This window comes from Coenobita brevimanus, chromosome 44 (assembly GCF_032717465.1).
Source record: "Coenobita brevimanus isolate Jiangsu-jjx chromosome 44, ASM3271746v2, whole genome shotgun sequence".
NCBI lineage: Eukaryota > Metazoa > Arthropoda > Malacostraca > Decapoda > Coenobitidae > Coenobita > Coenobita brevimanus.
In genome coordinates, this window is record NC_136997.1 from 2,171,774 (window position 1) to 2,184,695 (window position 12,922).

At 41.9% G+C, this 12,922-nt stretch overlaps 1 protein-coding gene across 1 annotated transcript in view; it reads right to left on the reverse strand.

Moving 5' to 3' along the window:
- The window catches only part of LOC145398211 (glutamate receptor ionotropic, delta-2-like), a 130,316-nt gene that overhangs the window by 7,974 nt on the left and 109,420 nt on the right, over positions 1–12,922 (reverse strand). Inside the window, exon 6 of the mRNA XM_080271165.1 lies at positions 6,935–7,049. Within this exon, the coding sequence (XP_080127291.1) occupies positions 6,935–7,049 (115 nt within the window). The remainder of the gene's footprint in view (positions 1–6,934; positions 7,050–12,922) is intronic.

Genomic DNA, 12,922 nt, shown 5'->3' on the forward strand with positions numbered 1-12,922 from the left:
GGACAGGTTGACGAATGAAGAAGTGAAGGAACGTTGTGGGGTAGATGTGGATGTGGTTGAAAAGATTAGGAGAAATACACTGAGGTGGTTTGGACATGTGGAGAGGATGGAGAATGAAAGACTGACTAAGAGGGTGTATGTAGGTGAGGTGGAGGGAGGGAGAGGGAGGGGTAGACCGAGGATGAGGTGGAAGGATGGAGTTGAGAGGTATATGAGGGAGGGGGGGTGAGTTGGGGGGAGGGAGGTCAAATGGTGGGTGACAGAGTGACTTGGAGGCGTTTTGTCTGCGGCCACCCTTTGCGGGATTAGGGCGTCGGGCTATAGATAGATAGATAGATAGTTGACCCTTGTGCGGTGTGGTGCAGTGAGGATCTGTCCCTTCTCCCCTTTGGGGCTAAGATGCGAATGAATGTGTTTGAATGGATGAGTAAATGGGGAGTGTGTCGTCCTGTCTCGGCTACCTCCCTTTCCTTGGGGGAAGCAGCCTGGGTATATAGATATAGATAGATCATGTATGTTTTCCAATGCAGGCAAGATGGAAAAGAAGGTGAGCACCATCATCACTACCATCATAGCCAATGCTGCTTAAAACAAAATACCATAACTGACCTCTGAAGGAAGCGAAATTCACTGACATTCCACCTACTCGTGTGACACTGAAGGAAACAGACACGATCACGCGCGCGAGCACACACACACACACACACACACACACACACACACACTCAAAGTCGCACTCACACATGTATGTGTTGTTACATAGCCTATGATTTCATCATCCTTTGTGTAATTTTAACGCACAGTATGCTGCATGTTTGATCACGAGCGTGTTCTGCCTCAGTCCCCCCCTTCTACCGTTATAGTAGAGTAAGTCGTCCTTTCTGTTATTCAGTGCGGGATTGTCAACTGTTTGTCCCCATCGCTTCATTTGCGCGTCCTTCTTACAAGTTGTATCAAGCTCTGCCGGCCCCTATATAATGAGCTCAGTCTCTGCGTCATTGCCACTTAGATCTGCTCCTCATTTTGTTCACATCTCTGTCCTCCCCTGTACAGATATTATTATTCTGAGTGCTCAAGGAATCTCCAAACATCTAGCAGCTGTGTGTAATTTGAGTATAAGTGTTATTGCATTTTTTCTTGTACTGTGTAGCATAAGGTTAATTCTTAGGCCTAGTGAGGTTTTTGATTAATGTTGGGTTTTATGTCAGTCATTTTTGATAATAGTTTGTATCTGTAATAATTTATCTGGCATTCACTGAGTATTATCTGGTATCTCATTTTATCAGGGCTGACTTAGATAAATTTACTCTTGCTAATTTCGTGTTAATAGAGGCTATTGCAGTTAACCATATATTTAACCTGTTTATTTGCCATTACATTATCCTTATGAGTTCTGAATGTTTTGTTGTTAGTTTGAGCATTAAACTTTAACTTGTAATTTTACCTAACTCTTTTGTTTTGAACCTGGAACTTTACGGGACAGTAGTGACTCTTAGTATTCTCATTTAAAGTGTACGTTATCTTTCTCTGTTCCGTAACATAAATTTGGCGACCTCATATCAGGATATTCAGGATATTATCATAAGGATATTGCTTGATATTTTGTGACTGTTACTTATTAATTATGTCTACTATTACTACACTTGATGAAGCCAAAGATTTTTTGTCAAATGTGCAAACAGTGTGTGATATAGAAAACAGAACAAAGAATGAACTTAAGCTTGTTGCTCAACAATTGGGAATTGTTGTTCGCTCTCATCATTCTAAAGATCAGATTGTTGACATGATTAATGAAAGCTTGTTTAATGTAACTCCTCCAAATGAGCAAACGCAGATTGAATTAGCTAAGTTACAGCTAGCCCTGCAGGAGGCCCGTGCTAGGGAGGCTGAGGCACAAGTTGAAATTGCTAGGATTCAGGCAGACCATGAGTATCGCATGAAACAAGGTGGAACTGGATCATCTAGCTCTGATGATTTTGATGTGGCTAAAAATGTTAAACTTGTCCCTCCTTTTAATGAATCTGATTTAACAAAGTATTTTCAGTTGTTTGAGAGGGTAGCTACAGGTTTTAATTGGCCCAAAAAGTATTGGCCAGTGCTCCTTCAAACTGTTCTCACCGGTAAAGCTCAAGTAACTTATGCATCTTTGCCTCAGGATCAATCTGATAATTATGATGTAGTTAAGGGCTTGATTCTTAAGGCCTATGAGCTTGTTCCTGAAGCCTATAGAGTAAAATTTAGGACAACTTACAAGCAAGATAAGCAATCCCATGTTGAGTATGCAAAAATCAAAGAAGATCTGTTAGAGCAGTGGTTAAATTCTAAGAATGTGGATTCTGATTTTGACAAATTTAAGCAGATGATTTTGCTGGAGGACTTCAAAAGGTGTATTTATAAAGATGTAAGCCTATATCTTGATGAGAAAAGAATAGATAATTTGTCTGATGCTGCAGTTTTAGCTGATGAATATGTTCTCACTCACAAGAGATATTCTAAAGAAAAAGGGAAAGCTGAGAGTAAGTACGTTGCCTCTACTCAGAGTACAGGTAACAGGAAAGAGAATAAAGATGATGTTTCTCAGAAAGTAAATACCAGCTTCACCCCTAGATTTCAGAAAAGTAAATGTACTTATTGTAGTAAGCTTGGTCATACTACGGAGAGATGTTTCAGGAGACAGCGTGATGTGAACAAAAAGGAGTCTTTAAATATTCAGTCAATTGGTCTAGTGTCCACTCTTGAGAGTTCCCAGAATTCTTTAACTGAGTTAACTGAACCTGCTTTGAGGGTAACTTAAATTCTCATGATGGAGCTCCTCTTTTGAGCAGTAACGTGGGTGACACTCTCAAGAGTTCATGTGCTAATTTCCTGTCTGATGGTTTTGTCAGTCCTCTGGACAGTAATGACAGGAAATCAGTTCAAATATATCGTGATACAGGTGCTTGCCAATCCCTTATGCTGACCAGTGTTCTAGGCTCTAATGTTAATTCCTCTGATGAAACTGTAATCTTACAAGGTGTAGGGAATAATTACTTCTCTGTCCCTCTGTGCAGAGTGAATTTAGAGTCTGGTTTTGTTAATGGTTCTGTTATGGTTGGGTTGGTTGAGACACTCCCAATGTCAGGTGTAACTTTCTTACTTGGAAATGATATTGGTGGAAGTCAAGTGTGTCCAGCTCCTCAGTTGTCTAGTGAGCCAGTGGCTGCGACCCGGGATTGCGATGTCCCTGATGTGTTCCCTGCATGTGCTGTCACTAGGGCTAAGTCTAAAGTTACTGGTGATTTAGAGGATAATGATGATGATGATGTTATCCTAGCTGACACGTTTCTTGCTAATTTGGACCACTCACCAGATGAGGCAGTACCCCGTAGTGTTGATAATTTGTCTCGTCAAGAGTTGGTTGAGTTGCAGGTTACTGACCCTGAGGTGAAAGGTCTAGCTAACTCTGCTTACAGTGAAGAAGAGTCAGCCGGTGCTTCTACTTGTTATTATGTAAAGTCAGGAGTACTTATGAGGAAGTGGAGACCCCCAACAGCATCAGCCGACTGTGAATGGGAGGTTGTACATCAAGTTGTCATCCCTCGTGTTTGTAGGCAGGATATCATTCGAGTGGCTCATGATACCAGTTTGGCAGGACACCTTGGAGTGAGGAAGACTGTGGCACGCATTTTGAAACACTTCTACTGGCCAGGTATCTTCAGGGATGTTTCCTGGTATTGTAAGTCTTGTCACACCTGTCAAGTTGTGGGGAAGTGTAATCAGACCGAAAAGGTTGCACCTCTAGTTCCCATTCCTCCTTTTGAGGCGCCTTTCACCCGTGTGTTGGTGGATATTGTGGGCCCTCTTCCTAAGACTTCTTCAGGATTTTCTTATGTGTTGACCCTGATTGATATGGCTACTCGTTATCCTGAAGCCATTCCACTTAGAAATATCTCAGCAAAGAACGTGGTTAAGGAAATGCTAGAGTTCTTCACAAAGTTTGGTCCGCCCAAGGAGGTACAGTCAGACCGGGGAAGTAATTTCATGTCGAATGTTTTCAAGCACTCTCTGAAAGAGTTGGGCATCACCCAGATCACGTCTTCAGCTTATCATCCCCAGACCCAAGGAGCGTTGGAGAGATATTATCAAACACTCAAATCGATGCTCAAGAAATACTGTTTGGAACATCAGAAAGACTGGGATAAAGGTCTTCCATTCGTTGTGTTTGCCGCAAGAGAATCTCCAAGTGAATCACTGGGCTTCTCACCTTTTGAACTACTGTTTGGCCATGAAGTAAGAGGACCCCTTAAGTTACTCAAGGAATGCTGGCTGTCGGAGGAAGATGACGTCAACCTGCTGGAGTATGTGATGAAGTTCAAAGAACAGCTGTCCACTGCTTTACAGCTGGCGAGAGAGAATTTAGGAGCTGCTCAGGAGAAGATGAAGACTTGGTATGATAAGAAGTCCAGGTTATGCCACTTTCAGCCAGGAGATCAGGTTTTGATTCTGCTACCAGTTCATGGGCAACCTCTTCAAGCCAAGTTTAGTGGCCCTTATTTCGTGGAGAAGAAACTCAGTGATGTCAACTATGTCATCGCCACACCAGATCGTAGAAAGAACAAGCAACTATGTCACATCAACATGCTAAAGTTATATCACAGGCGGGACGAAAATAATCCAGTCTGCACTGTAGCTGTTCCACCCGAGTCTGCAAGTGAAGCTCTCCCATGCACCATGAGCCTGAGTGATAGTTTGGGGAAGAATCCTGATATCATGAATGATCTCCAGACTAAGCTTTCTCATCTACCACCCAAGGAAAGGCAGGAGTTTTCGGCATTACTGCAGGAGTACCCGCAAGTGTTCTGTGCTACTCCAGGAAGAACCACTGTGTTGATGCATGATGTCGATGTTGGAGACGCAAAGCCAATTAAATTGCCTCCTTACCGTGTGAACCCAGTGAAAGTTCCTCTCATCCAGAAGGAGCTTGGCTACCTGTTGGACCACAAGATGATTGAGCCCTGTCAGAGCGAGTGGAGTTCTCCTGTCACTCTAGTCCCTAAGCCAGGTGGGTCACAGAGGTTTTGCATCGACTACAGACGTGTTAATCAGATAACTAAAACAGACACTTACCCTCTCCCTCGTGTGGAAGATTGCATAGACAAGATCGGAAAGGCTAGGTACATAAGTAAGTTTGATTTGTTAAAGGGATACTGGCAAGTACCTATGACTGAACGTGCTAGGGAGATCTCATGTTTTGTAACATTAGGAAAGACCTTTGCATGGTCTGTAATGCCATATACAGATTGTTTTAGAGTAATAAGAAATTTCCTTTGTAAATTTCTTTTTTCTTTGTGGGGAGGTGTTACATAGCCTAAGATTTCATCATCCTTTGTGTAATTTTAACGCACAGTATGCTGCATGTTTGATCACGAGCGTGTTCTGCCTCAGTTCCCCCCTTCTACCGTTATAGTAGAGTAAGTCGTCCTTTCTGTTATTCAGTGCGGGATTGTCAACTGTTTGTCCCCATCGCTTCATTTGCGCGTCCTTCTTACAAGTTGTATCAAGCTCTGCCGGCCCCTATATAATGAGCTCAGTCTCTGCATCATTGCCACTTAGATCTGCTCCTCAATTTGTTCACATCTCTGTCCTCCCCTGTACAGATATTATTATTGTGAGTGCTCAAGGAATCTCCAAACATCTAGCAGCTGTGTGTAATTTGAGTATAAGTGTTATTGCATTTTTTCTTGTACTGTGTAGCATAAGGTTAATTCTTAGGCCTAGTGAGGTTTTTGATTAATGTTGGGTTTTATGTCAGTCATTTTTGATAATAGTTTGTATCTGTAATAATTTATCTGGCATTCACTGAGTATTATCTGGTATCTCATTTTATCAGGGCTGACTTAGATAAATTTACTCTTGCTAATTTCGTGTTAATAGAGGCTATTGCAGTTAACCATATATTTAACCTGTTTATTTGCCATTACATTATCCTTATGAGTTCTGAATGTTTTGTTGTTAGTTTGAGCATTAAACTTTAACTTGTAATTTTACCTAACTCTTTTGTTTTGAACCTGGAACTTTACGGGACAGTAGTGACTCTTAGTATTCTCACTTAAAGTGTACGTTATCTTTCTCTGTTCCGTAACAGTATGTAGATAAAAGGTCAAAGAAGGTCGCACACAATTTACTAGGTGTTTATTATGCGGCATAACCAGATCACTAGGATAGGTTGGGTAAGGCCACGTCCACATCAAATGCCTGTGTGCGTGGCCGGCTGCGAACAGGAAATAAGTTACTGTAACTCACAGATGTTCTAGCCTGCATCCACTCTCCTCCAGCGAGGCCACTTGAATGCATTATAGTCATGCAAATTCATGGCTGCGTCTGTCCTTGATAGGGAGTTTTTGATGTAGAGTTTTGGTAAGGAGTGGGAGAAAAGGCGGACTTGGTTGGAAGGCTAGAATGAGGCAGGGTAAAGAGAAATCTGGAGAGGCATGTTGCGAGGAGGACTAGGGAGAGGCAGGGTGGAGAAAGTGCTGGAATAAGACAGGGTGGAGGGAGGGCTGGGGAGAGGAAGGATGGAGGGAGGACTGAGAAGTGGCAGGGTGGAGGAAGGGGTCGAATGAAGCAGGGTGGAGGGAGGGCTGGAATGAAGCAGGGTGGAGGAAGGGGTCGAATGAAGCAGGGTGAAGAGAGGGCTGGAATGAAGAAAGGTGGAGGGAGGGCTGGAATGAAGCAGGGTGGAGGGAGGGCTGGAATGAAGCAGGGTGGAGGGAGGGCTGGAATGAAGCAGGGTGGAGGGAGGGCTGGAATGAAGCAGGGTGGAGGGAGGGCTGGAATGAAGCAGGGTGAAGAGAGGGCTGGAATGAAGAAAGGTGGAGGGAGGGCTGGAGCATGGCAGGATGGATGGAAGGCTGGGGTGATACAGGATGGAGGGAGGGCGAGGGCTAAGCTAAACTAGGGTAGACGAGTCGCTCCATCATCAGGGTAAGAGAGGAGGCAACCAGGCCCAGCGCCAGCACGATGAAGGCGCCCTGTAGATGCCCCAGGTTCAGCACCCCGTTGCCACGAACCTGAAACACACAGGGAAATGAGTATTGGCATTTGTCAATACTCTGTTGCATTACACACGTAACCTGTGTCGTGTTTAAAATTATACTTTATCTATGGAGGGACTTTACAGTATGTATTTCAATGTTAGATGGAAAGTAGAGAAATACGTTCAAGGTATGATAATATTATGAACAATCTGTTTCCGTTGTTCAATTGCTAAACACGCTTACTTTTATATTTTTTGACGAGAAATAAGGAAAAGTAAGCCATCCCTTATTTTGTTTAGACAGGGAATTCATTCTCAGAAGTAAATTATGCCAATGTTGTTTAATACAGTAGTAATGAGGAGGAAAAATAAACCTGTACGCAGTTAAATATACAAGCAGCTAGCTACATGAGCTTTCTTTATTATTTAAAAACAAATCTAAAATATTAACCCCACCCAGTCTTTCCAACAACGCTATAATTAACAAAATGAACGAAGAAAGTGGATAGAAAAAAAGGTGAGAGAAGATTTGAATTTCTTGAAGAGGTTAAAGTATTAAACAACCTCTTCCCCTTCTCGCGAAGCATCTTCGTGAAGAGGCTCTTCCCAATTTGGTACTGTACCTTTATACCCCGGCTGAACAGCCTCTTCCCAGAAGGAGACCATGGAAGGGTTGGTATGCTGCGGGGGTGCTCTCTGGGAGAGAAATCGTGAGATTGGTACGCCGGAGGAACGCATGTTTGCCGTCATCTGTTTTATGTTTACTTTTTCGTGTGATATACAGTATTGCGAAAATAATATGCTAAATCTGATAAACAACGTCTCCGAATCAGTCCAATAGTAGGAAATAGTTTTAATACTTGATACTTTAACCCGCCCCGTCCCGACCACTTTTTGACCACTGGTACCCCCCAATCCCGACCATTTTTTGATCCTTTTTTTTTTTTTTGCTAAAACTTTCGCTTTTGGTGAGAAACATCGAAAATTCACAGAGAAATCGCTCACCTGAGGTTTAAAATACTCATTACAGGTAGGAGAGCCTCCTTACCTTACTGGGTTTTCTATCAGGCTGGCACCAAAGAAAACGAGTTCTATGGGAGGATAACTATTTCACACCACTCATAAACGGTATTTATTTATTTACTGTTACGAATTTATATGTAGTACAAGAGTATATTGGTTTTCAAGCAGTAATATACTCGTAGGCATTATAAGCATTGTTTCACTCACTAATACCTGACCTTTTTTTGCCACATTACCTGATCATCATTTCTAACTGTTTCTTCCTCTAATGCTATGTAAAGTTTGTCCTCCACATTGTCATTGATTGGGGAATCACTCTGGCCCTGAATTTCGTACCGTGGCATGACATGGCTATACTGGCCAGGTCACTGATAACAGGTGAATTGCTGAGACAATGGCATGCAGGGGGGGGGAGGAGGTCATGCTGGGTAAGGCATTGTCCCTGCCTGGCATTGTCCCTGCCTGGCATCTTGTTGAGGAAGGTGTCACGTGTATACGTACCAAAAATGACGCGCGAAAATTGAAAATTGTGGAAATTATGAACCTTGCAATTGCAGGACGTTGAAGTACGTCCCCGGGATTAGCTGTGACAAAGCGTGAGGACGTGGAAGTACGTCCCCGGGATTAGCTGTGACAAAGCATGAGGACGTGGAAGTACGTCCCCGGGACGCCGCGGGTTAATACTTGAGAGGAGGTCCAATGGTGGTTAGGATTAAGGCAACTAGAATTTAGCAGTTTTGTTTGGTGGTTCAGTTAGGTTAGAAATAGGTTAGTTTAGATCAGGTCAGGTTATCTAACAGACTTGTACACCATTCCACTTTTCATTACTGTTTTCAGAAAGGTAAGCACGTGATATAAATTTAAGGCAGTGATTAGGATTACGGCAGTTAGAATTTAGCGGCGACTTCCGTAATCCTAACCATGGTTTGGATTACGGCAGCTAGAATTAAGTTGTTTGGTTTGGTGGTTCAGTTAAGTTTGAAATAGGTTAGGTTAGGTCAGGTCTGGTCAGTTTTAGATAGGTTAATACTGCTACAGTTCAGCTTCAACTGCTAGAATTTAGCAGTCATGTTTAGTTTTTATGCTGTTAGAAATATGTTAGGTTAGGTTATTTAGGTTATGGTTACCGTAAAAAGGAAGTGATTAAGATTACGGCAGCTAGAATTTAGCGGCGATGGCAGTAATCTAACCACGGCCTTAAATATATCACGTGCTTACCTTTCTGAAGACAGTAGTGAAAAGTGGAATGGTTTACAGGTCTGTTACATAAAGTGCTCTCGGAAATAAGCTGTGAGGTTGCCTGGATCACCACTGTATGAGTCACAGGTAACTTGGGAATGACAGAAGTCAACGACTGGTCTGTGCGCAACTGCGCATGTAGCAGTCACTGAGCTATATACTAGTGGTGCAGTAGTTTGATCATAAACGGGTTGCACCAGTCTCCTAAAAATCTATAAATAAAGATAGTATCACACAAAAAAATGATAAACATTTAAAAAAATTGCAAGTGCATTTCGTGAATGTAAAGGTACTAACTAGTTACATGAATATGATATCAGTATAAAAAAAGATACGAAGATATTTGGGAAGAGGCGGGTGATGCTCCTGCTTCATATTCCAGTTCTTTTAACCCCGAGAGACCTCTTTGCGTGCCGTATGAGGAACCTCTTTGCTTTAAACTACGGCTGGCCCGACGAAGACCTTGCTCGTGCGGAGGTAGTTTCATACTACCAGCCTGAAATTCTCCCTGTGATACCGTGCCACCCAACAGCACCAGTTCCAGGCAGACCTAATCTAAGATTCCCATTGATCGCCAGCTAGTTCAATGTGGAGGTCGGGCTACTCATGCAGAGATCACAGAAATCGCATATCTTTAAAAATCTCTCCCGTGATGTTTAATGATATACCGTACGTATGTTCTTCATGATATTATTCTTTAGTAGTTATACTAATTTCCTAGATATGCTTTAATGCGGTAAATGCAGGAAAACGTTACTATAGAAGCCGTGAAAGCACAGTGGGTGTGACAGCATTCATCACATATTTACAAGTCTTTAGCTGCACCTGTTGTTTGAAACCCATATAATTTAGCTTTCTAAAAGAACAATGCTTCATCTCCAAAATGCAGAAGAAAATCTACAAAGTTTTTCATATGAAAATTGTACACTGTTTAAATCCGAAATCGTGCAGAGACGAGACCGCCGGCCGAAATCCGATGATGCCGAGGGCTCCAAAATACCGTACAAAAAGTCAAAACAACACGCCAGCGGTGTACCTTGAACAGGGTATTCTTCTAGACTTCAGGAAATACTTCAGTCTACCCGGTAGGCACTGTCCATTTTTCTCTGCAACGGTTCTCCATGATCTTTGTACAGTAGGTCCAGCGGGGCAGTAGACACACGTGAGTTTGTTATTGTTTATAATACTAACGTACGATCTTCAGCCGTGTCGTGCTAATGTTTCTTAATGAAGAATCGTTACTTGTTTCTAATTACACTGTTTACTTTTGATTGACAAATACATGAAATGGATGTAAAATAAAGCTTATCGATATTTAAGGAAGACCGAGATGGTAGACTCAGCCCACCATTTCTTTATTATTTTACTTTTTTTTACTATAATACAGCCTCTCTTCCTTGTAGCAGTGGCTAAAATAATGTTGTTATAATTTCTCCCTTCCTTTTAGTGACACAGAGGGCACGTAAAATGAACGGAGTTTAGCAGACCGACTTTCATGTCGAAAATTAAATAATCTGGTGAAGAGTGGCAGTTTTTCCTTGGTTAGTGACATCGGGAAGCTGTCCCAGACTCCCAGTTGCCATAGTCACCAGTCTGCCAGTGTTTGAATTTTTTTCAAGATCTTGAAAAATTAACCCTAGCTTGAAAGCTTGAAATAAAGATTTGTAAATCTCCCATATCTTGAAAGATTTTATATCTCCTGTAACAGTACCAACAGCTGTGAGAGAGAGAGAGAGAGAGAGAGAGAGAGAGAGAGAGACTTGGCACCCTGCATCTGCGACGCGAGTACAGGACCAGTACAGTGTACATAAGTCAAAAGCGTTAGAGACCGACGCCGTCACGACGCCCGGGTCTAGCACTAGGACAGCACCCAGGTTGGGAGTGCGGAGTGTCAGAGACTCGGAGTACAAGAGCACTGCAGCAGTGCAATGGCAAATCCAAGTTTTGTTTACTGTCTTCCTTCATGTGTGGCCTCTTTGTACTACCACACTCCTCAGCCTGCGTGGAGAGAATATTTTCCCAGTTAAATATGGTGAAAACGAAACAAACAAGCAGTCGTAAAAATCGTAGTGTGGCAAACAGGCTTCTAGCGAAACAGGCTATATTACGTCAAAATGCAGACTGCTATTCAAGGAAACCTTGGAAGTGTGTAACTGAGGATGTGAAAAATGGACGGTGCTACAAAAGATACACAGACTCTCTCTCAAAGCAGGAAAATACAATAACTCTTCTGAGAGATTTGGAGAGTGAGGATGATACTGATATCTAGGCTTCAGGGACTAAATATGTATTGTACTATAGCATATGGTTACTCTAAGAATATGTTATGGTCAGCCTGCTCGGTGTGAGTACTAGAGTAGCAGGAGCTATTTTATTTTTCTTTAGCTTGGCTGTCATTTAACAGATATGGTTTCTTTTACACTCGAAGCTTGATTATTAACTTCAGGGCATATGTACTGTAGCATGGTTATTCTAAGATTTTTTTATGTTAGCCTGTTTGTAATGTACAAGAGTAACAGGAGCCATTTTTTTCTTTAGCTTAGCTTTCATTTAACAAAAAACTGTTTCTTTTAACACTCTAAGCTTGATTATTAACTTAGGGAATAATTATGTATTGTACTTTGTAGCATGGATGTTATGTCAGCCTGCATAATCGTAATACACTAGACTCTAGAGTAGCAGGAGCCATTTTTTTTTTTCTTTAGCTTGCCCTTTACCAGGCACGGTTTCTTATACACTGCAGTCTCCATACAGATTTGTATTGTGTATTTTACTATCATTGTATTGCTTTTGAAAGTTCAGAAAAAAAAAATGGAATTCCAATAATGAGAGTTGTTGTTTGTCATACCTTGAAAATTCTTAACTGATCTTGAAAGAAATCTGAAGCTCAGCTTGAAAGATATTTTCCTCAGCGCTGGCAGCACTGATGGTCACTGCACAGTGCAGCTGGACCCATACACAGCTGCTCCACACCTGACATTGCGAAGTATGCGCTGTGCCGTACATTGGACTGGCCTAAGTATTTTGTCCTCTTTTAATTCGTAAACACCGCCTTCCCTTATCTGCCTCGTTTGCAGAGCTCTCTCTCTCTCTCTCTCTCTCTCTCTCTCTCTGACAGAATATCTCCATGCGTATTAAACGAACTACATAATGAAATATCAAATGCCTTTAACTGAACTTTTTAACTTATCACTAAAAAGCAGTAAGGTGCCACACGAATGGAAGCTTGCAAACATAACCCCGATATTCAAAAAGGGCAACAAAGCACAAGCAGAAAACTAACACCTAATGAGTTTAACATCACTGGTTTTGCAAATTGCTTGAAACTATCATCAGAAACAAATTTGTAAAACAGAAACAAATGGTCTCATCAAATATTCGCAAAATGGTTTTCGGAATATAGCTCTTGCCTCATGAATCTTGGATTTTTCAACGACTCATTGAACATGTACGATGAGGCTAAATCTGCTGATAATATTATCTACCTCGATTATCAAAAGGATTTTGACAAAGTTCCTCAAAAATTACTCTTCTGAAGCTAAAAACACATAGGTTCAGTGGCAGTGTGCTCGGGTTTGTCGAGGACTGGCTTACCGGACGAAAGCAAAGATTAATAAATGGAAAAGAGTCAGACTAGATAAACTT